We start from the raw sequence: 26226 nt of genomic DNA, 5'->3' as shown, positions 1-26226 counted from the left end.
TATTTACCACTTAGACAACAATAACCATCAATAAATACCATTAATTTTCATAAATGTATCTCAAATTGTCTTTTATTATAGCCAAGAGACAAATAATGATAATCCGATAAAAGCATTTTAATAGTCGACTATCTGTATGTAGCTATACAAATGTGCTTCTGTTCTAAATAACACACTCTTTATCATATTCATACTCTTTCCCTTTGTCTCAACTGAATTATTTGTTTCTATGCTTATCTCCAAGCAACATTTATTAGTGTTAATGGAGCCTTCATCAGACTTTAGTGACAACCACATCATCGCTATTAAATTGTATGTTACAAGGCCAGATCTAAATCTCTGTACATAAACACTGATGTGACTGCTCCCTAATTCAGCCTCTGGGGGGCGCACTCACAATATTTACAGTCCAGCCCGTATGTACACAAGTTTATCCTGAGGGGGGCTTCAGTCAGATAGAAGCTTAGAAAAATACTCCAGAATAAAGCTATCATAAGAAAGTGGTAGCTATTAATTTGCATAAATACATTTGGAAGGCCATTTCAGGCTAAGGCTTTAAGTCAACGCAACTCGTATATGTGAGTTAATAGTCCTGTTTATCCAGTCGTTAACTTGCTTGTAGGCTTTCCTGTGGCTCCTCTTGGTTAATTACCACAAAGTGCTTTCAAAACAGTGTTTCAATTGTGTCTGCGGTCACTCTTGTAGCTAGAAGAGAAAAACAACCGTGAAACATTATGATTTCACTTTAATACAGTTACGAGACACAAAGAATGAGTAGGATGGTAAATATTGTTCTTGCGTCTTACTTGTCTCGGTTAGTGCTATTCCCTTGGAATGTTGTGCTCCGATTGCATCTGCGGCAGGAACACTGGGTTCCGTCCTAGCTGAACAAACAGGACGATCTTGTGAAAAACTGATGCTGCCTTGCGAAGGCTTCCTGGCTACTGGTGGTGGAACCCGGTCAGACCTCACCCCACTGCTTGAGAAAGCAGCGGTATTCGTCTGTTCAGAAAAGCGCATGATCTCGGCCGCTAAACTTCGCTTCACACTAGCCTGGTCTTCATTCGAAGAGGCAGCACCAGTGTCAATAACAACCCGTTTGGAGCTCCTGGAGAAGATGAAGCTTGCAGTAGAAGCTGGGATCCTCTGTGTGTCGAATGCTTCAGATGATTTGAGCGACAACATCCCTGGTTCGCTGAAACAGTGGTATGACGGTCTCATCCCCAGCCGGCATGGAAGACCTTCTCTTGACAGAGCTGCAGTTTTTATCCGAATAGCTTCTTGTAATCGCATGGAAGGGGTGTTCGGTGTCACATATGTTTTCACCACCTGAGGGGGTGATTTAAGTGATTTGCGGGTGGGCTTTTGTGGAGTGTTATGCTGCCCTTCGCTTTGGGCTCGACACATCTCTTGATCTAGCGCTCCCTCATTTTTTGTTTTGTCCTCAGGCAGTGCTTCAGCACTATCCTCACTTGAACTGACTGTACGTAGGCGGACCATCTGAAGTAAAGAGGGGGTAACAAGAGGTATGTTAGCATCCTCTTTAGGAATCGGTGCACTTTTGTGGCGAGCTAGAAGGTCCTTGCCCCTGTTGTCTTTGTGTGCAGAACTGGGTGGCCTTCTAAAGGAAACCCCTGTGGTAAGGGTGTCCATTGGTAAAGGGGGTGTAACCAGAGTGGGGAGTTGCAAAGTGATAGGTTCAGTGCTAGAGCGATTTTCAATCTCAAGAGAGTGTCGCTTTAGAAAACTGCCAGAAGACGTTTTTGCACAGACTGTTGGTTGGATTTCTGCTGGGCTAATGGAATGAGATGATGGAGTTTCTAAAGCAGGTGAAATATTCTGCGCTGGTCCATGTGAAGCTTCTGCGTCTCTCTTGTCACAGACTACAGTTTGAGGCAAAACTGGATCTGGCGGTGTAGATTTATCTGATTCACTTGAGTCCTTAATTCCCTTGACAAATTCATCTAAGGGTGGCATTGGTGTGTCTGAAGCATTCATCTCTGTGGCACAACTCTGTGGCACATTGTCTGGCACGTCAGGTGGAGGCGGAAGAGGAAATTCTATCTCATCTCCGCCTTCGAAAACGGAATCTCCCAATAAAGGAGGCGGAGGAGGTGGCCAAGATGATTCTACCACGCGGCTCTCACCCTGTACTCGTTCGAACTCAACTGGTGATGTTGGTACAGAGGTGGCGGGTGACTTTCTTGAGAGCGGAGGCGTAGGCTGGTAAGCAGGTGGTGGAGAAGGTGGGGGTGAGCTTTTATTAGTGTTTTGGGAATCTACAGAATTTGCTTGTATTGACGCAACTTCACTTGTATCGACCTTATCCTCAATCTCATCAACAGAGGTTGTAGTTGTGGTAATGTTGCAACTTTCAATTTGTTGTCCCTCTGTCAACACCTTGTCTTCTCTCGGTAGTTGTTTCTTCATAACAGGAGGTGGTTCTTTTTTTGTGGAAACATCACAACTTCCAGAGTCAGTCATTGTCGGGCTACAGCACAATTGTTCTTGTACTTCTGGTGTTTCAATGCCGCCTTTAGCTAAAAATGTTTCTTCTGCATCTGGACATTCTGTACTTTTTGTACCCTGATGGGCATCCACAGGAATGGCGCATAACAATTTCTCAGACTTTGAATTCATTTCTGATCCTTCTGCTTTTTCTTTAATTTGTTTTTCAAAACAGAACTCACTAGTTTCTGTTTGGCTTCCTTCATGTTTAACTGTGCTCTCCTTTGTCTTTGTTGATTCCTTGAATACTTTGCTGACTTGGGGGCTCAGACCACACAGGAGCGCAAAGGTGTGACTGTTTTGAGCCCATGTTTCAGGAGGAGGTGGACATGGTGCTTTGACCTTGGGAGGTGATGGGACATTCCACTGCTCTCTGACTTCCATTCTCAAATGTGAAGAGAGTTCTTTTGCAGAAACTGGCAAACTAGTAATACAAGAATTGGAAACATCTGAATTAACAGGCTCGGATGTACCAGATGATAGGGAAGTAAGCGATGAGGAAGGCGAGGCTGAGGATGACGCCCGAGACACAGATCTCTCCGGCTTAACTGGTTTCATCTTGTGTTTATCTGTAGACGTTGAGGTTATCTCCTTTGGGGAAAGTGTTGGGGTGCCACTTTGACTGGAGTAGCCGCTGGAAGGCGATATGGTCCGTTCAAATTTCTCACTTTCTGTGGGAGTTTTCTGTTGGAAAGAGGGGTTGAGTTCTGAGACGGACTCTCCTGCCTTTCTTGCTTCACCGGAAGAAACCTGCGTCAGGCTTAAAGGATGGGAGTTGTATTCTGCAGTGTTTGATCCAGGATCCAGGATCTTTCTTGTTTCCACAGTGACTGATTGTAATTCCTCCTTTATTGCTATAGCACTTGATACCCATTGAGAAGCAGAAACATTTGCATCTTTGCTATCCGCTTGACCTTTAGAAATAGTCTGGATCTTATTGTTATGAAGAGAGTTTGATCTTCGTGGAGGTGCTGGGGGTAGCTTGGTCTTGATAATTGAGAGACTTCGAGCGGAATTACGTTTGATCTTTGCATCATCCCCACTGGCACATGGCACGAGAGCCTCAGAATCTTTGCTTGTTACTATAGTTTCAATATTAGTAATGCGATTCGCTGAGCTGTGGAGGCTAGTGAGCACTTGGTCCCCTGGAGAATTCACCCAACTTTCCTGAAGATTGAGATCCACTTTGTGTGTGGTGCCATCTGTTGTGGAGTTGTTGCAGGAACTATCTGTGTGGGAACCATCCCCACCTGATTTTCTGGAGAGAAAAGGGCTGGCTGATGAACCCACAGAAGCCAGGCTGCTTTTGCTTACTGTGTGAACACTGCCACAATGGTTGACACCGTTTCCTCTTTGACTGCTGCGGTCAATCTCAATAACTTCAATCGAGGCTGGCAGCACTGCATTTGGGATGATTGTAGATAGATAGGTAGCCTGAGGGGATACAGACATGACTGGACCCTAAGGGAAAGAAAAAGGGTGTTGATTTGTTTGAACAGGGACACTATACACAATATCCTCCTGCTGTTTCCTAACCTGGGGTTCCAAGAGGAAGCTACTCATTAAAGGATTGAAGGAAGCAAAGGTAGTCATTCCAGGTACTGCAACAGACTTCGGTCTGATGACAGATGACCGATAGTGATGGATTCCAAATCCCTGGTGTTCGTCAGTCTTGTGTACTTCCTGAAGATGCGATCTCATCTGCTGCTTATCATCAGATACCTGCTTTGGAGAGGTAAAAAAAAGAAGAAGAGCTTATCAAGTAAAAAAAAAAAAAAATCAATAATCTTATAAATTTACCGAGTGGAACTTACTTCCAGGTCTGACAGGTGCACCTTTGCTCCCTCCTTGGTCATCACTGGAGTCCCTCCATCAACAGTTGGAATGATGAAAACACCCGATTGGCTGTCGTGATTGGGTAACTGAGTAGAAACAACTTGCTGGAAGGTAGAACCTCTGTGCAATGCTGGGAAATGGACAGGTGAGTTTCAATGACATGTCTAACACATAAATAACCAATTTTGGATCCTCTTAAGAGTGTTGACTTACCAAGTTCTTTCTGGACCTGGTTTGGAATACCCATGATGGTGGTCCTTCTGTTTCTCTTCCTGTTCTTTTCCAATCTTTTCACTGGATAAAGCGGCTTGAATGTAGAACCTGACCGAGATAGTCCAGTTTTTTGGCATGACAAACACAGCATTGTTTTCTTTCCTAGTTATGAACAGTGATTACCTTGGCGAGTGAGCACCGGTCTCGTTGACACAGAAGAATTTCTTGTGGTATCAGTAATCCCTGAGTTGGAATGCGTCTCCAGAGAGCCCGCCTCATCTTTGGAGTTAAGATCATCTTCTGGATGTGCTGTGTCTGACGACTGAAGGACACGTACATAAAAAATGGATTTAACCCACAAAACGGTAGGCGGACATTTCCCATTTGATTAGGTGCACTTACAGTAAAGCTTTCCTCTTCACCAAAGTTCACTCCACTCTCGTGCTCTATGTAAAGCAAATCAATATGGCCATCTTAACAGGAATCCACTTATATGAATTAGACCCAGCTACAAACGACACACAATATCAAAGTCTGTTTTAAATACCTTGCTGACCTTCCTGCTGTAGTATTTTCAGGCCCTCCTGAGCCTCCGAGTGCAGGTCCTCCAGGTACTGAGGCCGATTGCCCTCGATGAAAACATTCTCCTGGAAGTGTTCTGTGGCTGAGTAGTGCACTGCCAACTTTTTCTGCTCATCGTTGGCCTTGGTGCCAGCTGTTGAGAAAGAGACGGATAAATAGGTTTATGATGCAGATGTGTTCAAGTCACACTCCATGGACATTTGTAGTCAACTCCCTCTGTAGAAATGTTGTTAGCAACATTACAACCATGACTAACAATCAAACTTGCTCTTTCGACCACAATCCTGAAAACTACTCCTAGTCCACGAACTGTACCGTTGTCTTCTTTGGAAACCAACATTAGCTCAACAGGTGTCCATTGCCAAAACGTATCAGCTTTACAGTGAATCCTGTGAGCTTCCACCTGTTGTGAGTGTGAGGCTGCACCTTCATCAGAAACTGGGCAGATGTTCCAGCCTGGCTAAGAGCTTAATATACCGATGCCTGGCTAATCGCAGTATCTGTAATTCTGTGGCAGTCCCAGGGGGATTATATAATTCAGTTTGATCGGACCCCCTGTTAAGGAATCTCCCTAGTGGGAATTGGGACAGTCCATTACAGCTGAAACAAGATGGTCCAATCTGTCCTGAATTCATTCACATCTTGATACCTGAATCATCTCCTTGCATGACTTGAGGGCATTATTCACATGGGACAATGTCTCCTCTCAGAAAGTCAATGCTAGCTATCATCTTTCTGTCCTATTGTTGTCTTCAACACTGTAGCTCTGTCTACCCCAGGTTCGGTAATAATGTGTGCATGTACTGTATGTCTTCACAGACTACCACAGGTGAGGCAGGTCAGTTAGAGTATGCCCGCACAGGAGACTGTTGTGTGTTTAATCTTCATAGATGCCATCAAGCAGAGAGAGAAATGTTTTATACTTCCACAAGACATTACAAACTAGACAACGTGGGATTACATGGAGGAGGAGACCCCCCGCCTCTTAAAATTTAGCAGACTCGTGCAGGAGGTTAAGGGCTTTTGCTTGATTAAGACGACCGCCAGTAAAGCTGTTTATCTCATTAGAGGACCCCCAAGTTGACGGTAGTTTGTCTGTGTAAGGGGGGATATTTTCGGCAGTAGCAGTAGAAACAACTGCGATTTGTATCATCTTTGCATGAAAACAAAGATCCATCACCGTAATTAAAGATGCAACACTCACCCTTCTTCTTGAAGACTGCCAGCAGGGAGTGGATGCTCTTTCTCAAATAAACCACCATCCCTACACCGGCTCCATGGCAGATATAAAAAATAAAAAGTGCCCAAACTGCAAAGTCAAAAATTCTTTGAACTTTAAAATAATTTCTAAACCCAAAGTTGCAGGTTTTGATGATAAAGAATGGATCCTGAACTCCTTCCTCCTTGGTCAGTTGGGCTGGCTCTGGAAGGAGGAGCGCACAATAAAACCTGCTAGCAGCCCAGCTGCCTTATCCCTGAGTCTGATACCCGCCAACCTCCCTCCCCCCCACCTCCTTACCTCGCTCCCTCGCTTGCTCTGTTTTTCTTCAACTCCCTACGCCTCTCCTCCATTGCAATGCTTTATTGTCAAATAAAGGACCCCTGCTTACCCCTCAGCTGTCAGTTTGGCTTTCAGGCGACATCCACCCCCCACGACCCTCGATATAGAGACACGTGTCTGTGTGCATTCACCCACCCCCAGGTTGGGCTGATTATGTCGATTATATTAGAATATTTTCTGGGGCTTGGAAACAAAACAGAAAGTCATGAGAAAAAGTGAACCAGCTTATATTTTAATGCAAGTGGAAAACCACTATTAGAGCCAAACAGAAATTTGAGCAAAAAACTCCTGTGTGAAAAAACAAAACAACATATTGCAACTTGCAACAATTCTGACTTTTTTTTTTTTTTTTTTTAAACATATGGCAACTTTAATAGAAGTATTCATCTTCTCATAATATTATGACTTTATCCTTGTGCCAATACTATTATTTTATACAGTATTCTAAAATTTGGAGGTCATTCTCATGACTTTGTAACTGAATTCTTGTAAAACCATGACATTGTTTGTGAATTCTTGTAAAATTCCAACTTTTATTCAGTGTACTTTTTCCCCCAAAGAATATAACTATTTTTTCTTGTGAAATTCTATGCAATGTAATCAAATCAAGACTGCGACACATTATTCTCGTAAAGTTACAACTTTTTCTCCTAAAATGATTTTATTCTCATCAAATTGTTCAAACTCTTGTGAGTTTGAGCTCGTAAAATTACTAATTTAGTATATTTGCAAAAAAAGGTTCTCGTATTACGAATTTACAGTATACTATAAGATTGACTCTTGTATAATTATTTAATTTTCAACATTTGTATGTAAAATTACAACTTTTTTTGTAACTTTACAGCCTTTTTTTTTTTTGGTAAAATTAGTTATTCCTCATGAAATTACCTATTTTTCATCTACAATTTTAATTACGGTCAATTACTTTTTTTAAATTAATTGGCAACTTCATAAAATTACTGATCTTAAGGCAATACTTCAACTTTGTTCTCCTGCCATTACAAATTATGCTCATAACTTTAAGATTGAATTCTCGCAAAATGATGTCTCGTAAAACGTTGCCTCTTTTTTCATCATATTACTACTTCTTGTGAAACAAAAGTTCTCATAAAAATACTACAATTTTTCCCCCAACTATTTTCTTTCTTGTATTAAATAAAAATAAAATTTGAGAATTTCTCGCCAAGTTGCGTGTTGTAAAAGTGTTTGCTCAACACTGGTTGGTAGTCATGCAGTGGTACACGCCACATGCTGTTATTGTTCCTCATTGTCGTCATGTCAGCCTTCAGCCTCATTCGCTGTGTCTCATTATTTTCCGGCTTGGGGGCAGTTGAGGTTGTGTCCTTGCAGTGACAAACCAAATGGGTGCGCCTGTATCATCCTCTCGTCTCCTCGCATCACTTTCCCGCCAGCCGCTGCCAATCTTCTCCTCTCGTCTGGCCTTTTAGCCCTGTGGCTCTTGAGGTCTTGTTTAATTTATAAATAGCTTTTAATGGCGTCATCCAACTGCTTCTGTATCCCGACTCACCTCGGATGATAGCGTGGAGAGGGTGACTGTGCAGAAAAAAAGCACGGCGTTTTAGTGATGTTTTCTCCAAGGGGGTATTTTGGGGGGGTCTGTACGAGCTGGAGGGTGGAAGATGTTCACCCACCATTCAACCCCAGGCGTTGGCAGGTCAGCTGGTGACTTTTCAGGCTCGGGGTGAGAGCAGCTTTAAAAACGGGAGTCATGCCAGTGGATTAGTGCCTGCACCTGGCCATCACTTTACCTGGCACACTTTCTCATCTCAATCCATCTTGCAGTCCAAACCTCACTTTTGTTTTTTTTTTTTTAACCCCAAAAAGTCTTTCCTTTTTGGACTCTTCTTCTTCACAACCAACCTTCTTGTGTCAGATTATGTACCACAGCTTTCTTTTTCTTCACAACTTTTCCAAATGCTGCAGCTTTTCATAATGAAATCCAGCAAGTTAAAGCTCCCCTTTCACTCCACCCCTACTATCAATATTCATTAGAAGGTGTAAAGAAACGCCATCTGGTCTTGGGGGACAGGGGCAGAGGGGAGACTTTGCTTCCAAAAGCCTTCGATTTGCCATTCCGCACCACGGGAGAACAACATCTTGGCGCATAATCGAAGCGTAACGTATGCTAATTTCAAACACCAACCAGTATAAATGATAATACATTCAACATGACACCGGCAATTTATTTTTAAGCATTTTGACAAAACGACCAAATTATTTTTATAGCCCGTATAATTGCAACTATAAATACGTCATAAATCATAAACTAGTAAGCACATATAATAGAGTGCAATTAAAGCTTGATAATTTTATCATGCCGAACAGAAATGATTTGTTGTACTCCATAAACTATAACAGTGGTTTTCCAACTTTTTTCACAAAGTTACCACCATAATGACCAAAATTAAAAGACAGTATCGTACGAGGCCAAAGTTTCCATCACAAACACAGCTGCGGTTTTATTTTTATTTATTTTTTGTCTTAAATTACTGTACGCCACCGTAACAATATGCACCGTTTGAAGATTAACACTGCACTTGAATATAGGAAGAAAAAAAAGCTGCACTTATTGATTCATTTAAAATGTATTGCACTCAAAAATGAAAAAGGTTACCTGAGTAAATGCAAATGCATTGTAAAATACAACTGAACTGTACTAAACAAATGTACTGTACTGGATTAACAAAAAACGGAAGTCACTGTAACATTATGCAGTTTGAACATTTATTTCAGTGATTCTTTCAGATTCCACTAGAGGGAGCCCGTGTACCACATATTCATAACCCACTCTGAGAATCACTCTGCAGTAATATAGTATAAAAAGGTGAATCTTTACAATAATAAAGTCCAAAATCAAATCATAATACGAGTGTCATAATTTAATGAGTATAAATTCATAATACTACGAGGAATTTATTTATAATTTTACCCAGAGAAAACCCACACAGTTACAGGGAGAACATGCAAACTCCACACAGAGAGAGGCCAGGTTTGAACCTGCGTCCCCGGAACTCTGAGGCAGATGTCCTAACCAGTCGTCCACCGTGCCGCACTACATTGTTATATGTATAAAAACATGTATATTTGTAATCCTCGTTACTGCAAATCGCATTGCAAATACGTTTGAATTATATTTCATGGGACATTTGATGGAAAATTGTCATATTGAAATAAGATTGAATTTTCAGAGTTATATTTAATAAAACAATGTATAAGCACCTTTTACTGTATCCTGAAAAAATCTGGGTTATAGTGCTACAACATAAAAATGATGACACAAACTAATCAAATGCTCCACGAGAGGAGGCTATATTATCCCCATTGAGGTACATTTGTATATTAGACACGCAAAGAAGACTATACGAACCCGTTTGAACTGATGCCAAAGACAATACAGCTGATGTAAAATAGGACGCTCGATTCAGCATTGGCTCCTCACTGTCCTCAGCTTGGAGGTCATAGGAGAAGCAGAGCAGAAAACAAGCCGGCACGGCGTCACCATCAGGTAAGCGGACCAGTGGAGCAACAGAACTCACTGACCAGAGAGTCTTCACTTAAATGTGCTTCCCGGCCACATTAATCAACATACCGTTAAGATTATGGTCATATCTTTTGCAGACAGGGTGTTGGCACACTTGTGTCGCCGTGGAAACCGGCGACCTCATAGAAAACAGCCCACAAAGGCAAACCACTGCTCTAGTGATGCAATATAGGCATAAAACGTCAAGTCTGCCCTATCACAGAACGTTTACAAATATGACGTTATTTCTCTCTAGCTGCTGCTCGACTCACAGGCCACAACATTAGGAACACCCGCACAGTCCAACAATGTTTGTTGCTGTTTTCTTTCTCTGGATGTGCCCTCGCATCTCTGAAAGAGAGCAGAGACTGTAACAAGATACACATAGCCTGTGGGATATTTCCCGTGCGTGCGTGTGTGCTGGCTGGACTGCATCTCTGTTTAATAATCTAGTGCTCCTTGTAGGAGAGGGCTCATAACTCAAGGTAACCACAGCAGAGGCAGAATACAAATGAGGGCAAGAGGGCCAAACACAATACTGACACCTGTGTGTGTTGTGCCTGTTGTGCAGCTGTGTGTTGTTTGTGTAGCTTAATTTGTGTTTGTATGCGTGTTTGTTCCATCGTTTGTCGTGTTTCCATTCTTGCACTTGCATTATTTGTGTTTGACTGCTGTTTGTGTGTTGAGCATTGTGTGTGGTCTTGCACTTGTTTGTATGTTTGTGCGTGTGTGTCTGTTGTGTGTGTTGTTTCGCTTTCATTGTTTGTGTTTGTATGTTTATGTGCTGCATTGTCTGAGTGTGTCTGTTGTGTATCTGTGTGTGTTGCATTATTTGTTGTGTTTGTGTTATGTTTGTGTGTTGCATGTTTTTTTTGTTTATATATTGGGTGGTTGTGTGTGTTTGTTATATTTTGTGTGTTTTGCGCAAAATGTTTTTTGTTTTTTTCCCCCCTATGTTATACGTGTGTTTCTGTGTTGTGTTGTTTGTGTGTTCAGTTTGAGCGTTGCATTGTTTGTCTCTTGTGTGTTGCGTGTTTGTGTGTGTGTGTGTGTGTGTATGTGTCTTATGCGTTACAGTAATAAAAAAAAAAGAAAAAGCTCCAGTGTTGCAATCAGGCCCCTGAGCTGAACTGCCCATGAATACAGCACAACTTTGGTCAATCCATCACCAACATATCACAGCATGCAAATACGCCCCCTAGTGGTCGCAAGCAGCATAGACGATTACATCAGAGTCCTGGAATCTTAAACGACGTGTTAACTCCGATACGGTTCACTACATTTTTGTGCAGTCAAGTCCCTCGGGCGACCCTGTTAAAATGACAAGGTGTCAAGCGAAGGCCTTCCCCTCAGGAGTTTTTTTTTACCGCTGCCAAAACAAGTTCCATGTTGCACTCGGGTTATTTATAACAGCACTGACAAATTGACTAATTTAGGAGCTGATGAGTTAATGACAGACCTGCAGCTTCCTGCTTCTAAGGTCAACTCAAGCAGGCCAGATCTTGCATACTTGATGCATTTGACTGTGAGCTAGAAAACAGTCAAAGCTTTTGCCACGAGGTAGTCACAATATGAATTTACAACACTTTTCTTAAGTATCACGATATAATCTGAGCTGCGAGGGATGAGGAATCGGCCCTAGTTTTAAGTTAACGTGTCAGCCGAATCACGCCGGATGCATTAAGATGGAATAGACGCGGCCTTGTGTCCGCCACACTCAACATCACACACGCGTGTGCTGTCTGCCCGCACAAAAATCACTAAATTGAATTTGGAAGCCGTTCAAGCATTGCCATCACACCTCTTCCTCATCTTCATTCGTCTCTTGCACTAAAGTAATAGGAGACGGTGAAAAACCTGAGCTCAAGGGTGTCAAAATGTTATAAAACAAGAACAGCGAGCCGGACGTGTGAGAAATTAACAATTAATAGTCAATTAACGCTCATAGGTTGAAGGGAGCAACCTTTTGACTGACGGTACCCAAATCTGTTAGTACTGAACAGCCCTTTTTTTTTTTTTTAAATGACAAAAATTTGGTGAGTGAAAAGTTTCAAGTCTATCAGACATTTTTTCTACATTAAAAATAAAATGTCACAACTGTTACACAAAGCTTAACCAAACATCGCTCTAGGTTTGAGTAATAATAACAAGATGGGCTCATTATAATAATCCTCCAAGTCCTCCAATAACTGTCTTCATTTCTGAATTCCCAAGTACCTGTATTCCAGTGAATGTCTAAAAAACATGGACATGCATGGGAAAAAAGGCAGCGATGTATTTTTGTAGCGGTGTTGCCAAAAGCTGAAGAGCCATCTGCTTGTCACAGATATTCGGCAGCCCGCTGTGACCTCGTCAACATGGAGGCAACATTTCCTGACCTCCTCACTGCAATGACTGAATATACGGATTGTTTAACCGAATTCCAGTAGTTCTACAGGCTAGAATCTCTTGCAAGCAGAAGATCACTGGACATTTTATGAATGGGATCACAGTATCACTGGGTTATAGTAGAATATTCGTGCCACTCTGGGGGGGAAGATAATAGGAAGTAGGAATATTTATAAAGAACAAAGTTGTAATCTGGTAAGAAAAATGGCAAAATAATATTTTTTTGTCATCCTAATGCTGAATTACAGGGGGGAAAAACCTTAACTGTAAACTGTAATGAAAATAAAGTCAAAATTTTACAAATAAATAGGAATATTACATGAAACAAATCCCTAATATTTCAAGAAAATAAATAGTAATATTACAATTTTTTTAAGTAGTATTGAGATAGGAAAGTAATTTTATGGGAATAAAGTCGGAATAGTATCTCATGTTTTTATGAGGGGCAAACAAATTCATGTCCCAATATTTTTTTTAAAAAGTCATAAACGTAGTAAGTTTAACAATTATAAATGTAGTATTAGGATGAAAAATTTACAAGCACAAAAGACCTAGTTGGCAAAAACAAAACTAAAGCACGAGCTATTATGAGAATAACATCATTATTTTATGACAATAAAATTGTAATATTAGGAGAGGGGGGGAAAAATCTAGTCTTAAAGGCCAACAGTGAGGTTACACACAGCTCTGTGTGCGTGTTTAACAGTATGGTATGACGTCTTAATTAGATTTAGCTGTCGATGCAGGAAGCCAGTTATCAGGCCAACACTGAGTCCTTTTATAGTGAAGACAGAGAAACATTCAAGCTGCACGACTGAGCGGCACCATGGCCTTTAGTTCCATTTAGCATTATTATGGATAGAACTAAAAGAATTGTGTTGCGACGTGTTTCTCAAAATTCTGATCAATGAAATGAATTGCAATGTATTAAAGTCACAGCCAAAATTGTGAGACCATAGCGGGATGGGAAACTTTCGTTTTTCCTTTATGCTGCCCCGTAGGGTTCTGGAGTACAAGCAAAAGACACCCCAAAAAAATAATGGAAATGTTGTAACGTGTTTATTAATCAGAAAAATAGCATTCTATAGCGTTGTACTTTATAAAAACATACAGTAATAACAATTAAATAGAATGTAAAAAAAATTAACAATGTGTGCATCATGATACAGATAGAAATAATACTTAGATTAGATTGTGTAAAAAAAAAAAAAAAAAAAAAAGTCGTCACAACTAAGCTGCTGCAGCATCTATGCTAGTTTCGTTACCCCGTCTATAGCGTTTTGCATTGTGTGTTAGCATTAAGCTAGTGGATTTTTGTTAGTCAGTTATGTGGTTTGTTTAAATACACTGTGCAATTCTTTTTTTTATGTTTAGTTTACCCGTAAAGGTCATGTTTGTAGACAAATAACAAATCACTGTAGAATATAATTTATGCAGGTATCGCTTCACGATCTTAAAGACGGAAGAAGCAACGTTGTTAAAGAGGACCGTACTGTCTGACCTGAATTGAAAAAGTCTCCTCTTGATCTGCCTTAGTTGTAGTAGACCGCTTTGACAGCAGCCAGCAGTGAATGGGCTCTTCAAAGCCAGCGTCTTAGCCTCGCTTTACACTATTCTAAAGGCTTACAGTGTCTCAATATAGAATATCACAACCAGCGCACAAGACGCTCCCATAATGCAAATGATGGAGCTATCGCTTCGCAGCCTTCTTCTGCGCTGGTCGAACACGACATTTCTCTTCTTCCTGATGTATTCCCCTGACTAGAACCTCCTTATTTGCATTCATCCGGCCTATTTCTGTCTGCAGGTTTCTGCTTTGGGATCCCTAAAGACACGTTTTTTTTACACTCAGTCAATAAGTAAAACTAGTCGGTGTAACGGTCCTGCATTCATTGATCCTTCCACCAATCTGTGAGATTGGTGGAAGATAAATAACAAGCCAAGAATTCAAGGTCAAGGACATTGCAACAGAAAGCGTCAAAGCAATGATTCCATGTTAATACAATATTCTCTTCCTCTGTGTGTTTTTTTGCGGCGTGTGAAGTAGAGCATATAAACAGGAGCTGGGCTTCATTTGCTGGGAAAAGTTGCATGAGTGACCACGCGTGAGGTGATCGGCGAGAATGGCCGACATCCGGAACCCAAATGGTGGAATTGTGTCTGCACGAGAGAATCTAAGGTGACCGTGTCTCTCATATACAGGAGCACCAGGACCTTCTTTCCTTAGATGGAAATGACGCCACCATGAGCACTCACCAGAAGAATGGATGTGGTCGCTCAGGTAAGTGTTTAAAGTTTTTGTGCTCCCACCAATACAGAGCTGTATCCAAAAAGTCACCAAATTCCTGTTTTTTGTGTCTTGAACCAGGACACATGCAGTCCAAGAGCATCCGATTTTCGAGACTCTGGCGTCCATTGACTTAAGTAATGAAAGAGGTGAGTTGAGGAGCTTCATTTAGCCGAAGGTCAGGCACGTGCACAGATAGACCGCAAATTGTGTTGAAGTACCGGCCTTATTGGCCCTTTTTTTTTTTTAAATGTATTTATTTTTTTTGCTGATGAGATAATTCTTCAGCAACCCCCCCCCCCTGAAAAATGTGGTGCTTTTCCTCCATCTTCTGGCATCTCTGTGCCAAGGAACTATGTTGAAGTGAGTTGAGGAGTTTTATTTATAAAATGGTAGTGCTTTGCCTTCATCTTGTGACATCTTGGTGCAGGGAACTATGTTGAAGTGAGTTGAGGAGGTTTAGTTAGACAAAATGAGTGCTTTGCCGCCATCTTGTAGCATCTTGGTGCCAAGGAACTATGTTGAAGTGATTTGAGGGGTTTCATTTACACAGCAGTAGAGTTTTGCTGCCATTTTGTGGTGCCTGCGTGCCAAGGAACTAAATATATGAAGTGAGTTGAGTTTCATCTCAAGAAATGTAGTGATGACATCATGTGGTATCTACAGGCAATTATAAATGTTTTTTTCGGGGGGCCGTAAATTACTTGCGGATTTACCCTATTCTACACGATTTTTTTTCATTTTTTGTAATGGTCTCTCTATAGCATGGATTTTATTATCAAATATACTTTTAAGGAATAAAACCTGGTGATGGTACTTGGAGCTAGATATTTTTGTTCAGTGGTACTTCAGGTGAAAAGACGACTAATGTGCGGATCAGTGTATGTGGCGCATACAGCGTCCATCCAACACAAATTGTTCTCACAGGTCATTTAATTTCACACTCGATTGGTTGGCGGGCACGCCAGGAACCCAACTATTTGTACATACAAGTCAATTTTCCATAATATGTTTACTTTGAAGCCACTTGTACACTGTAAAGGGCCAATTCATAGCGGGCAAATCCAAGATCAACAGGAAGTTAATAAATCGCTCAATATTTCAAATTGTCTTATATTTCTTGTGCCTTTTGCTATGTACACAACTTTATCACGTCTAACCCCAAATGGTGTCCTGGCTAGTCCAACAACATAAACCACGGAAGTAGGCGTTGCGAGGTCGTCATGGTAACAACCTCCTTATGAGAAGCCAGTGCACTATCAACTAATATGGGAGCTGTTGTTTTAAGGTCAAACCATAGCACGATGTTGCTTTACATCCACTTTACCCATTAACGGCCATTGTTGCTCACCCACTTTATTATAATGAAACATTAATGTCATCGATGCATGCGGAGAGAAGGGATTTTTAACCCCATGTTTTGTGTGATCCTCACATTCTATTTCATTACATCATTACTGTATGTTTTTATGAAGTACAATCTTGTAGTGCTATTTAAAAATAATAATAATAATAATTTAAGAAAAACGCGTTCAAATTGCTGTACAACAACAAAACCACATCATTGATGACACGGAGGCATCGAGCCACATTATCTGACAATCTGCGCGTGTCAGCGCAAAAGCTCGTGTTAAACCTGCTCATCCTGTGCTCGATTGTTGCTTGAGGGGCTGTTAGCACAGGCGCCAGTGTGGGTTAAGAGAAGCGGCGGGTTCTCCTGGCAGCAATAATTGTGCTGAGAGAAACTTGTGCAATAAGCAGGACGCACACAGAAGGATGACGAATGGGAAGTTAGGTCACTGTAACTTCTTATTCCCAATCTCAAAGTTTAATTCCCACACATCCTTCTCCAGTATTGTACTGTATTCTACATTTTGATATTTTGCTGTATTTATGTCGATATTATTATTAGAAAACTAATGGATAATAAAGTCATCAATAAACAGGGATTACTATGTTACCTGTCTTCGGTTTTTCGGCACGTCCAATCATCCAGAAGCCCTTGGGTTTCTCCCAGAGTGCTGGGGGCTTTTTCTCAGTCTCCACCTTTTTCCGCTTCTGGACGCTGTTCCCCATTTTTTTTAGGGGGGGGGGGGGGCACACACACACTTCCCGAAGCCCCCCTAAAGATTGTCCGCTACTTCCATCGTCATTTGTCCAATATCCTGAGTCCCAGCCCTCTTTAGCTCTCTTGTAGTGCTGAATCAGTGCTGACTGACACGCATGATCCACAAGCACTCCAAATCCAGCTGCTCAAGAGATGGCAGCATCCACTATGAAGCGCGCGTGTATGTATGTGTGTGTGTGAATAGGCAAGTGCCCCTCCCATTTCTCCGCCGCTCCAAAGTGGAGCAGTCACAGCTGATTGTGCCGTAGCTCACAAGATGATTTACATCCGTCGCCAGGAGCCGTCAGAGAGGCAATGTGCGACTCAAATAAAAGGCAATGATGGAAGATTGGAAATGTCGAGCTGGATATTTCAACTCATCTTCACAGGCGCTCATTTGCATGGCTGCAATGTGATGTCATCATGTAAGAGGTTTTCTGATGGAAATTGACTTTTAGTGAAACGTTTAATGTTCCCCACTATTCACAAGTAATTGGTTGAAAAATGCCTATAGATGCCACAAGTTGGGGGCAATACTTAACTTTATTTTTTGTAATAGTTTGACAGTAATACCTAACTATATTCATCATTTCATATCTATCTTTGGGTAAAAAAAGCAAAGAGAGGAGAGTCTCTCTCGCCGAAATGCAGGCAAACCTTCACAACAACAAAAAACTACATTTGCAGATACAATATGACAGTATATGTGTACAGTACATTGTGTTTTATAATATTACTTAACTACATTTATCATTTTACATGTATGCTAGGAGTCACTGATGGTGCAGTGGTACACTCGCCTGACTTTGGTGCAGGCAGCGTGGGTTCAGTTCCCACTCAGTGACGGTGTGAATGTGAGTGCGAATGGTTGTCCGTGTCTATATGTGCCCTGCGACTGACTGGCGACCAGTTCAGGGTGTAGTCCGCCTTTCGCCCGAAGTCAGCTGGGATAGGCTCCAGCGTCCCGCGACCCTAACCAGGATAAGCGGTGTTGAAAATGGATGGATGGATGTATGCTAGGCTGAAAAAGCGAGGCGTGGAGAGTCTCTGTTACAGAAATGTACTGAGTACTTTGTCTGTGTCCTCTCTATGTAATACTATAATATATATCTACAGGGGCCAGGGCAATCCACTTCCTCCCAGACAATCACGCCATGTTGTGGTTAAAAACTAAAAATAAAATAAAAATACAGTGGCGAATCAAAACATAATTTCCCGAGAAGGTTTATTCATTGCAGCGAGTTGGTATATGTGCGAAGGCCAATCGTCTAATTTGCGGCTCTGAGTCACTGACTGCATTTTTTCCCCACATAATGTTCAGTTCAATTGTGTTCGGCCACATCACTAGGTGTGAGGCGGGCCTTATGTTAATACTGTATAAAATAACTTTTTAGGAATAAAATCAGTCTTGCTTTTGATCAACATATTGGTCTATTGCGCTATGTTGTTCACGATGGAGAGCTAAGTATTTATTTATTTTTTTAAGTGGTACTTGGTGTAAAAAGTTCGAGAACAACTGCTATACAAAATGAAGCAACTTCTCATGTTCCTCCCATCGTTCGCTGTCTCCCGCACTCCCATTTCCTCTCCGTTCATCGCAATAAGTTTTTCTTCAGGTCACTGAGAACCCTGATGATGCCCAGACCAGCGGCTGTTGTTTTGACCACACCGATCAATAGCAGCTCTCCAGAAGGAGGGTGCCGAAGACGTATCACATGGCTTCGCATGAAACGGAAGATTCCTCATTGGAAAAGAAAATGGCGGGGCGGCGTGCAGGGATGATATCATGGTCATCCTGATTGCTTCTCATCCTCAACGCAAGATAAAGAGCCTCCCATTCAAAAAGATATACAGAGTGAGGAGAAGGAGGTGCTGCGTGGGAGTTGCTCTGCTTCTCTGAAGAATTTATAAGCCCCTCCACCCATTTTATTGCTCGAGGCTTGGAGTCTTCAGAGATGGAGTCTCAATTACTGTTTTTCAGATGTTTACAGCCCCCCCCCCCCTTAAGGAGTGACAGGAGTGAGATGACATCACTCCAGCTTTTCCCCTTGCCGGTGTGTGTGTGAAGTAATCAGCAACGACAGGCACAGAGCGACAGAGACATGGAGCTCACCATCACAACCGCACTCAAAAAAAAAAAAAAAAAAAAAAAAAAGCATATCGAATGCAGCACCATAAGCCTGAGAGTGCGGCCCAGATGCATTGTGATCAAAGCCCGGCACACTCCGCATGCACATCAATGGCACGCCAAGGTGACCACACTGAGACGCCATTAACGTTTTGATTGGCTGTGCGACCTGTCGCTTTAATGACATCCGCTGCAAAATGATGAGAAGAGTAAATGTTGTGGATGAACTTAAATGACCTTGAACGTGGCTGCTACAGTACATCTACAAGTCTGTTACTCTTGTGACAGCACAGCCACAACCGAGCTGCCCAGCACTGCTATCTTGTGGAAAGGCAGTGCCATTACAAAAAAACAAAAAACAAAAAAAAAGACCCTCTTCCATTTTCTATGGTGCTTTTCCTCATTATGGCCTTTGAAATTTTGGAGCATTTATTCAGAAATCCATCTTAAGGGCCATGTACTAGTATGCACTTTTTCCTCACGAGTAAGACAATTCCACATATTGATAGAATGAACATGTCTTACTAGTAACATTATTTTCCACTATTCATGGCACCTTTGGCATACTTACGCAATTAAACCTTATTAGTAAACTCCTGTACTGCACTAGTAAAAAACTGTGGTAGGCATGTGCCACACACTACTTGCCTCCTTGATCATACTACTAGCATCACTAGTAGTTTTGCCTCACTCGTAACATGTAGTTGTTCTACTAGTATGCTAAAATTGTCCAACTAGTGTGCAGAAATGTCATACAGTAGTGGAAAAACATTACCTGTAAGACACAGTTGTTCCACTAGTTCACCAGATAGTCATTCTACTAGTGTGCTAAATTGTTTTACTTTTATTCAAATATTGTACATGCTCAAACAGCTCCATGGAAAATATTTATTTGATACCCTTGATATCCAGCTTAAGGTCCATATACTAGTATGCTGTTTGTCCTCACTATAGGATAACTTTGACATACTAGTAGGAAAGCTACATTACAAGTAAGACAATTCAGTGCAGTCGTAGAACGACCAGGTCACACGAGTATGATTACAATAAGTGTCTTACTTGAAACATTTTTCCACTACAGTATGAAACTTCTGCACACTAGTGGGAAAACCGAAAAGCATAAAAGGACATAGTACTAGTAGGACAACGACATTTTACTAGTGAAGCAAACCTGTTTACTAATCTGTCATCTGTCAAAACGATGCATTTTTCCAAAGCCAATTTAAGTGACTTCTGTATTACAAAAAAAAGTACAAATATATACGAGTGAATAGTTTTAATTCATAGTTGAACTATTTTGATGCTTTATAATCATTTAATAATATGGTTATATTAGTGCAGTGCACCACTGCGAACTACAGTAATAAATGTAATAAACTCATATCAAGCCATCAAAACTGAGCATAATTATCTTTGTGAAGTCATCGTTTCCACTACACGGCTCTTGTATTGTGCAAGCGTACCTAATAATATGTCTAGTGTCTATGAGAGAAAAAAAAATCCAGCCTGTTAAACATAAACTTTAAGTGAGCCAACATACTAATCAATTACTCAAAAATTCTTTCAGTTTTATGGACTTGCTGGTTCATCAATCATGGCTCGGTATTTGTACCATTTCGCGTTCAAACAATTGTTTTCAAATGTGTTAAATATGTGTGTGTGTGGGGGGGGGGGGGGAACAGACTTTGTGCCTTCCAAGAAGACATTTGGAAAGAGTGTATGTGCGGTATTCAACAGCAGCTTATATAACACAGCCACAAACACACACAGTGAGACTTAACATATACAGAATGTACTCAGAATAATGTTTACCACCTCTGACCTCCCCTCGTGAGGTCTTCCAGCTGCCTCGCCGCCGCATCAAACGCACCCCGCCCTCCTTAAAATGACCAATTTGCTGTCGTCCTTTCAAGCTCCCCGTACACAAGCCTGCACGGTGGACACAATTGCTGTCTAGTTTGCATGTGTGCAAAACTATCAAAAGAGAAATCAAAGGTTCTAAAATTAGGGCTCCACGTTTCCCGAAAGGATGTGTGGCGAAACACTTTTCATGAGCAACAAGTGATTTGAATCTTTGACTCAAAGGAGACACATTATGTATTTTTCCCCCCCCTACAATTTCAAACAGTTCCCAGATGTCTTAATAACATGCCTGCGACACGCAGTCCTCAAAACATCCCAAAGATCAATAATGAAAGTGTCCTTTGCACACACTTTTGTGTCTTCCTGAAATTAGTCCGTTTCAAGGGAGTGTCTCTGTCTGATGTAAGTTAGTGACTTAACATCAAAAAGGTTTAGAGATACCACAATAGGGCGCCAAGTCACTACTTTTCTATTAGATAGGGTTATATCCTGACTAAATGAAGCTTAGGTCAGCATAATTCCTCAGCACCAAGATGCCACCAGATGGCGCCATAGCAACACTTGGATTAGACAGGGCTATGGCCTGAGCACAACAAAAAAAAAAACACCCCAAAACGGTGAATAACAGAGGATGGATTTAAAGACAAATCAGTGAATAGGTGAATTCGCCAATAGTGAATCGAGAATATGTGGGGACACTAAACTGCTCGACCAATAGAGAGTATGGGTTTCATTGCCATGGCAACCAGGGGTGGAGTTAACGGATTGAACAGGTGTTTCTATTAGTGGGCTTCTACTTGTGGAATAAAATCGAGCACCTCTAATGGTTACACCTCTCACTAGTATAAACGAAGTCACAAATATGAAAACTATAATGGGATATAAATCCATACTACAAATGAAGTGTCATTATTTATCGACAGAATGATGAATGGCTCGTCCTTGCTGCGGTCGAGTAAATAAATGGGCCTGGCCGCTGCAGGTTCACGGCATTGTTGGCTGACTGTATTGCTGCCATGGCAACAAGCGCCTTAAAGAGCCGTCGCCCTGGAGACGTTGACCTCGCCGGCGTGATGGATGAGGACTGGAGGTATCTCCTTACCCAGGTAAAATTACCTCCTCCATCAAAGTGTGTGTGTGCTGCAGTAATGTTTACAAAGGCTATTGTGTTGGCTTTCACATTAAACTTTGAACACTCCTCTCTTTGAATTGCTCGCCATCCTGTCGAAGTGCATTAAAGCGCCGCATTCACGCCTGGGGAAAAGAGCAAAAGGTTGTCAATCCATTCTTTTTGGGCAGCTCTGTAATCTCACATTGTTAATTGGCACACGCCAAAAGAACCGCTCGCACAGACGCACACTTGAGTTCTTGCCGCAAGTTCACTTCATTGACTCGCATTCATTTCCTGACCACAAAAACATGACATTTTTAAACAGCTGTGTTTTTGTATGCATTTTGTTTTTTTTCTCTTTTGTATAAACTCCAGAGTGAACCTATTTTTGTTTTTTCTTCTTTGTTGAATCTTTATATAGTTATTTATTTTTTACTATATCTTTGACAGAACTAATTTGAACCTCACTATAAATTGAATTCCACTTGTCTTCAATTCAGCATTGTTGTTGTTTCAGGGTTTTGGCTTCTCATTGGCTAAAATGGCATAACTGCATTTGACAGCCTGCAGATTAACTTTCCTCCTCAATGAAATGTAATTATTTTGGGCAGACAGAGAGTAATCGTGAGTACTTGAGTAATTGTTCCCCTACTAAAAAGCTTTAGCGTTCCCCATCGATGCCACAGAATGGTGGCAAAGCACTACTTTTGTTTAAATGAAACTCCTCCACTCACTTTAATGTAGTTCCTTGGCACCAAGATGCCACCAGATGGCGGCAAAGCATTACTTCTGTCGAAATGAAAGTCCTAAACTCACTTTAACATAGTTCCTCGGCACCAAGATGCCCCCAGATGGAGGCAAAGCACCACTTTCGTCAAAATGAAGCTCTTCAATTCACTTCGACATTAGTTCCTTGGCACCAAAATGCCACAAAATGTTACCATGTAATGGCTCCTTCAAACCAAAATGGCAGACTTCCTATTTAATTGTGGGCATAGTTCTATATATTTTTTCGTGTGTCATATGAAATCCAATCAGTTTGATGTCAATCGCTGAAACTGTTTAAAACCCCCCGTAACTTTCCAGGGGGTGCAACTGAGGCAGTTTTGGAATGGGTTGTGTTCTGGACCCCTGAAATACATTTTGACCAGAATGCACTCCGAAAATTACGTTCAGACCTAGCGCCCCCCCAAAAATCTGTTAAACACGGATATACGAGGCTTTTATACGAGGCAAGTGACACGATAAACACATAAACATCATACGAGTTACAAACAATGGATACACACACACACATGCACACAGCTGGCCAATCGTAGGCTTGTTCAAAAATGACCTCACCATTATAACAGGCACCAAAGATGAGCTGCGCTGGGCCAACTCTTGCTTCCTTGTGTGTGTGTGTGTGTGTGTGTGTGTGTGTGAGTGTGAGCGTGAGTGTGCAGGTGATGTAATGTGTGCGCTCTATCCAGGCGCCGCCTAAAGCCCAGCATCACGCCACTGACACACAAATACAGATACCCTCTGTCGCACACACACACACACACACACACACACGTTACACATACATTGAATGCAGTAATGAATAAGTGTATGCTCTAATTAAAAAAAAAACACACACACAGTGAAAGCTCGTTCCCTAAGAATCCTCTCAAAGTTTGAATGGGCCTTTGTGATGTGCTCTAATCTCTCGTCTCCATCACATAACTCCAGCCGTCATCCAGCAACCTGCCTGCTGTGCACACACGCACACACACACACGCACACACCAAATACCCAGGAATTCAGCTAAAGACTGGTGTTTTTTTCACAGAAGAGGAATCTGTGTAAACTGTAGTCAGCGAGGTCGTGCAGAGCTTTGGATCGTGGGTCCGAGCGGCCGGTGCCAGCACGACAACAGAGTCAGTGGAATGAGACAACACAAAGACGTTTTTGCTTTCGCTACGTACGACTTAGCCACACACACAAATAGGTTCTTTCTGAGGCTTTTGCGTGAAAGGAGGAGAATGTGACACACAACAATGCGGTGCTCAGTTGTGACAATAACCTTAAAGAGCAACAAACAAGTTTTATTATACAGTTTATTTTTTTCCAATTCAACTTTTAGTGTAACACCAAAAGTGACAGATTATTGGTGACTAATAATCAGACTGCACAACCTCTCCACCCTTTACATTATTATTACTTATTACTGATGCATTTTTTGGGGGTGTTTTTTTTTTTTAAATAATAAAATTAAATTAAAAAATGCTAAAAAATTTACAACAAAAAAGATAAAATTTGCAAATTTTGTCGACACAAGGATGTTGCACTTTCCTAAAAAGAAAAGATTTAAGCTGCTATATATCGTGAAAAAATATTTGTCTTTTATTGTATACATTGTTTTTTATTGTATTATTTGGCATTATTTATAATAATAAAATGATTTATTTGATTTATTTTTATTGTATTGTATTAAATGCCATTAAGTCTGTTCCTCTTTACGCAAAACTTAAGCACCCAATAGGAACAGAACCATGATGTACGGTAGTCAACTGTGATTTTTGGTGTACAATTACACTCCTGGCATCAAATGATCAAGATTCATTGAGTAAAATAATGTAAATTGGACACTTTAATTAGGGACTTTAATTTCAGGGCCAGTCATACAGTATATCAAAACAAACCCATCCGCTTTCCCCCCCATTACCTTATTACTTACTACGTACCATATAAATGCACGGGCGAGCATCTTGTTCAATGTTGAACTTAAATCTAGTTTGGTATTAAAATAAGAATGTCATGTTTTTGTGAGAGACAAATATGGTTCCCATGCATTCCCCCCCCCCCCCCCCCCTCACCCCCCACCCTCACCACATCCTCTCAAGTTTACCATGCTCTCCAAAAGTAGTCGCTGTTGATGACCACCCACTCATGTTGCGAAACCACCGCCAATTTAGGCACGATGAGGATTGTAAAAGTTTCCAGCGGTTGTAAGCTGCTTCCTACACTAACACATCCATCGAGTGTCAGCAGCACAAGAGAGAGAGAGAGGGATGGCTTTTGAGGTGGAACAAAAACAGGAAACGACGACGGCGGCCGTAATCTCCGAGCTGCCGAACAAGCGAACGCATCAGCAAACGGGGAGAAAAAAAAGGGGGATTTAGAGATCAGCGTGCGTCTACATGCATGCACGCGGTGGTCATGAGGTCAGATAGCAACATAGGAACAGCGTCATCTGTTGACAAAAGTATTGGGACACTCTGTACAAGATTTTGGTGTTTATTTGTGTGACTTTTTTTTTTTTTTTGTCCAGAAGAGCATTTGTGATGTCAAACATGTTTGATGGGGTTTAAGTTAGGTTAGCTTGCTTACCAAACTCATTCAAGCATGCCTTAAAAATACTAAAATGTGCATGCTAACTCATTTTATTTTCAAGATAAAATAAATCATTCTTGTTTTTAATTGTATTCTTTAGAAATATCTTAATCACATTTAATCATCCAAATATTTGATCCAATAAAATGAAAATGTTAAAATGGGAGTTTGGCTATTCACTGAAAAATTTACCTATTCGCTGTTTTGTCTTCATCTGATGGCATCATGATGCCAAAGAAACAACTTGAGGGAGTTGAGGAGCTTCATTTAGACAAAAATAGACTCTTGCTGCATTCCTTGGGCATCTATAGGCACTTACAAAGCATTTTGGGTGGGGTGTCAATTACCTGCGGATTTTTGGTCTTCGCAGTAGGCCTCATTCTTATCCTGCGCAAATAAAGGGTTTTCACTGTACTTTTGCCATAAAATTGTCTTACCTTTTGCAGTGTCCTGGTTCTGAAGTCCGTCAGCCACAGCCACCTGCCTCCCTCCGTTATCAACGCTCATTTTAGTCTTCTTCGTCTTCTTCTTCTTCTGGCTGCTCCTCAACCAGCTGATGGCCTGTCCCAGGGAGCTTCCCGGCTTCCTGTGGCCACGCTGGGCCTTCACCTCGCGGCCGACGACCTCGGTGACATCCCAGGGAACCAGGTCGCCCGTCGACCTCCTCCGGGACATGGCGGAGGTTGGGCCCGGCAATCTCCCAAAAACCCCAGTGAGTCAGTTTAATATCCAAATGTTCCCGGA

At 41.5% G+C, this 26226-nt stretch overlaps 1 protein-coding gene and 1 long non-coding RNA gene across 8 annotated transcripts; one reads left to right on the top strand and one right to left on the bottom strand.

Moving 5' to 3' along the window:
• Positions 1-54: 54 nt before the first annotated feature.
• Positions 55-26165, bottom strand: nhsl3 (NHS like 3). 6 transcript variants are annotated; one of them, XM_061760990.1, is made up of 9 exons: positions 25920-26165; positions 5105-5272; positions 4960-5003; positions 4741-4879; positions 4558-4665; positions 4323-4474; positions 4045-4233; positions 807-3969; positions 55-705 (listed from the first exon to the last, which is right to left on the bottom strand). In XM_061760990.1, exons 1-9 carry the CDS (start codon positions 26155-26157, stop codon positions 665-667), a joined length of 4242 nt encoding a protein of 1413 aa, XP_061616974.1. In that variant the 5' UTR covers positions 26158-26165; the 3' UTR covers positions 55-664. The 6 variants fall into 6 exon arrangements, with proteins under 6 accessions (XP_061616974.1, XP_061616975.1, XP_061616977.1 ...); XM_061760991.1 differs by having other exon boundaries at positions 4045-4230; XM_061760993.1 differs by having other exon boundaries at positions 5114-5272.
• LOC133471457 (uncharacterized) lies at positions 4105-26066 on the top strand. 2 transcript variants are annotated; one of them, XR_009786218.1, is made up of 8 exons: positions 4105-4243; positions 4329-4489; positions 4724-4922; positions 14832-14910; positions 14998-15065; positions 18640-19275; positions 21938-22120; positions 25929-26066. It is a non-coding gene; the product is annotated as an uncharacterized LOC133471457 (long non-coding RNA). The 2 variants fall into 2 exon arrangements; XR_009786217.1 differs by lacking the exon at positions 18640-19275.
• Positions 26166-26226: the final 61 nt, after the last annotated feature.

Source organism: Phyllopteryx taeniolatus, chromosome 21 (assembly GCF_024500385.1).
Source record: "Phyllopteryx taeniolatus isolate TA_2022b chromosome 21, UOR_Ptae_1.2, whole genome shotgun sequence".
NCBI classification, from domain to species: domain Eukaryota; kingdom Metazoa; phylum Chordata; class Actinopteri; order Syngnathiformes; family Syngnathidae; genus Phyllopteryx; species Phyllopteryx taeniolatus.
Note: the sequence above shows the minus strand (reverse complement) of the source record. Positions and strands in the feature narration are given on the sequence as shown.

What these genes read in the sequence shown, in the direction of transcription:
- nhsl3 (XM_061760990.1), bottom strand. Translation starts at nt 26,157, where the DNA reads ATGTCCCGGAGGAGGTCGACGGGCGACCTGGTTCCCTGGGATGTCACC. An exon ending in GCTTCCTCTTGGAACCCCAG is followed by an intron (nt 3,970 to 4,044) that starts GTTAGGAAACAG and finishes TCTTTCCCTTAG; the next exon opens with GGTCCAGTCATGTCTGTATC. An exon ending in AATAGCACTAACCGAGACAA is followed by an intron (nt 706 to 806) that starts GTAAGACGCAAG and finishes TTTCTCTTCTAG; the next exon opens with CTACAAGAGTGACCGCAGAC.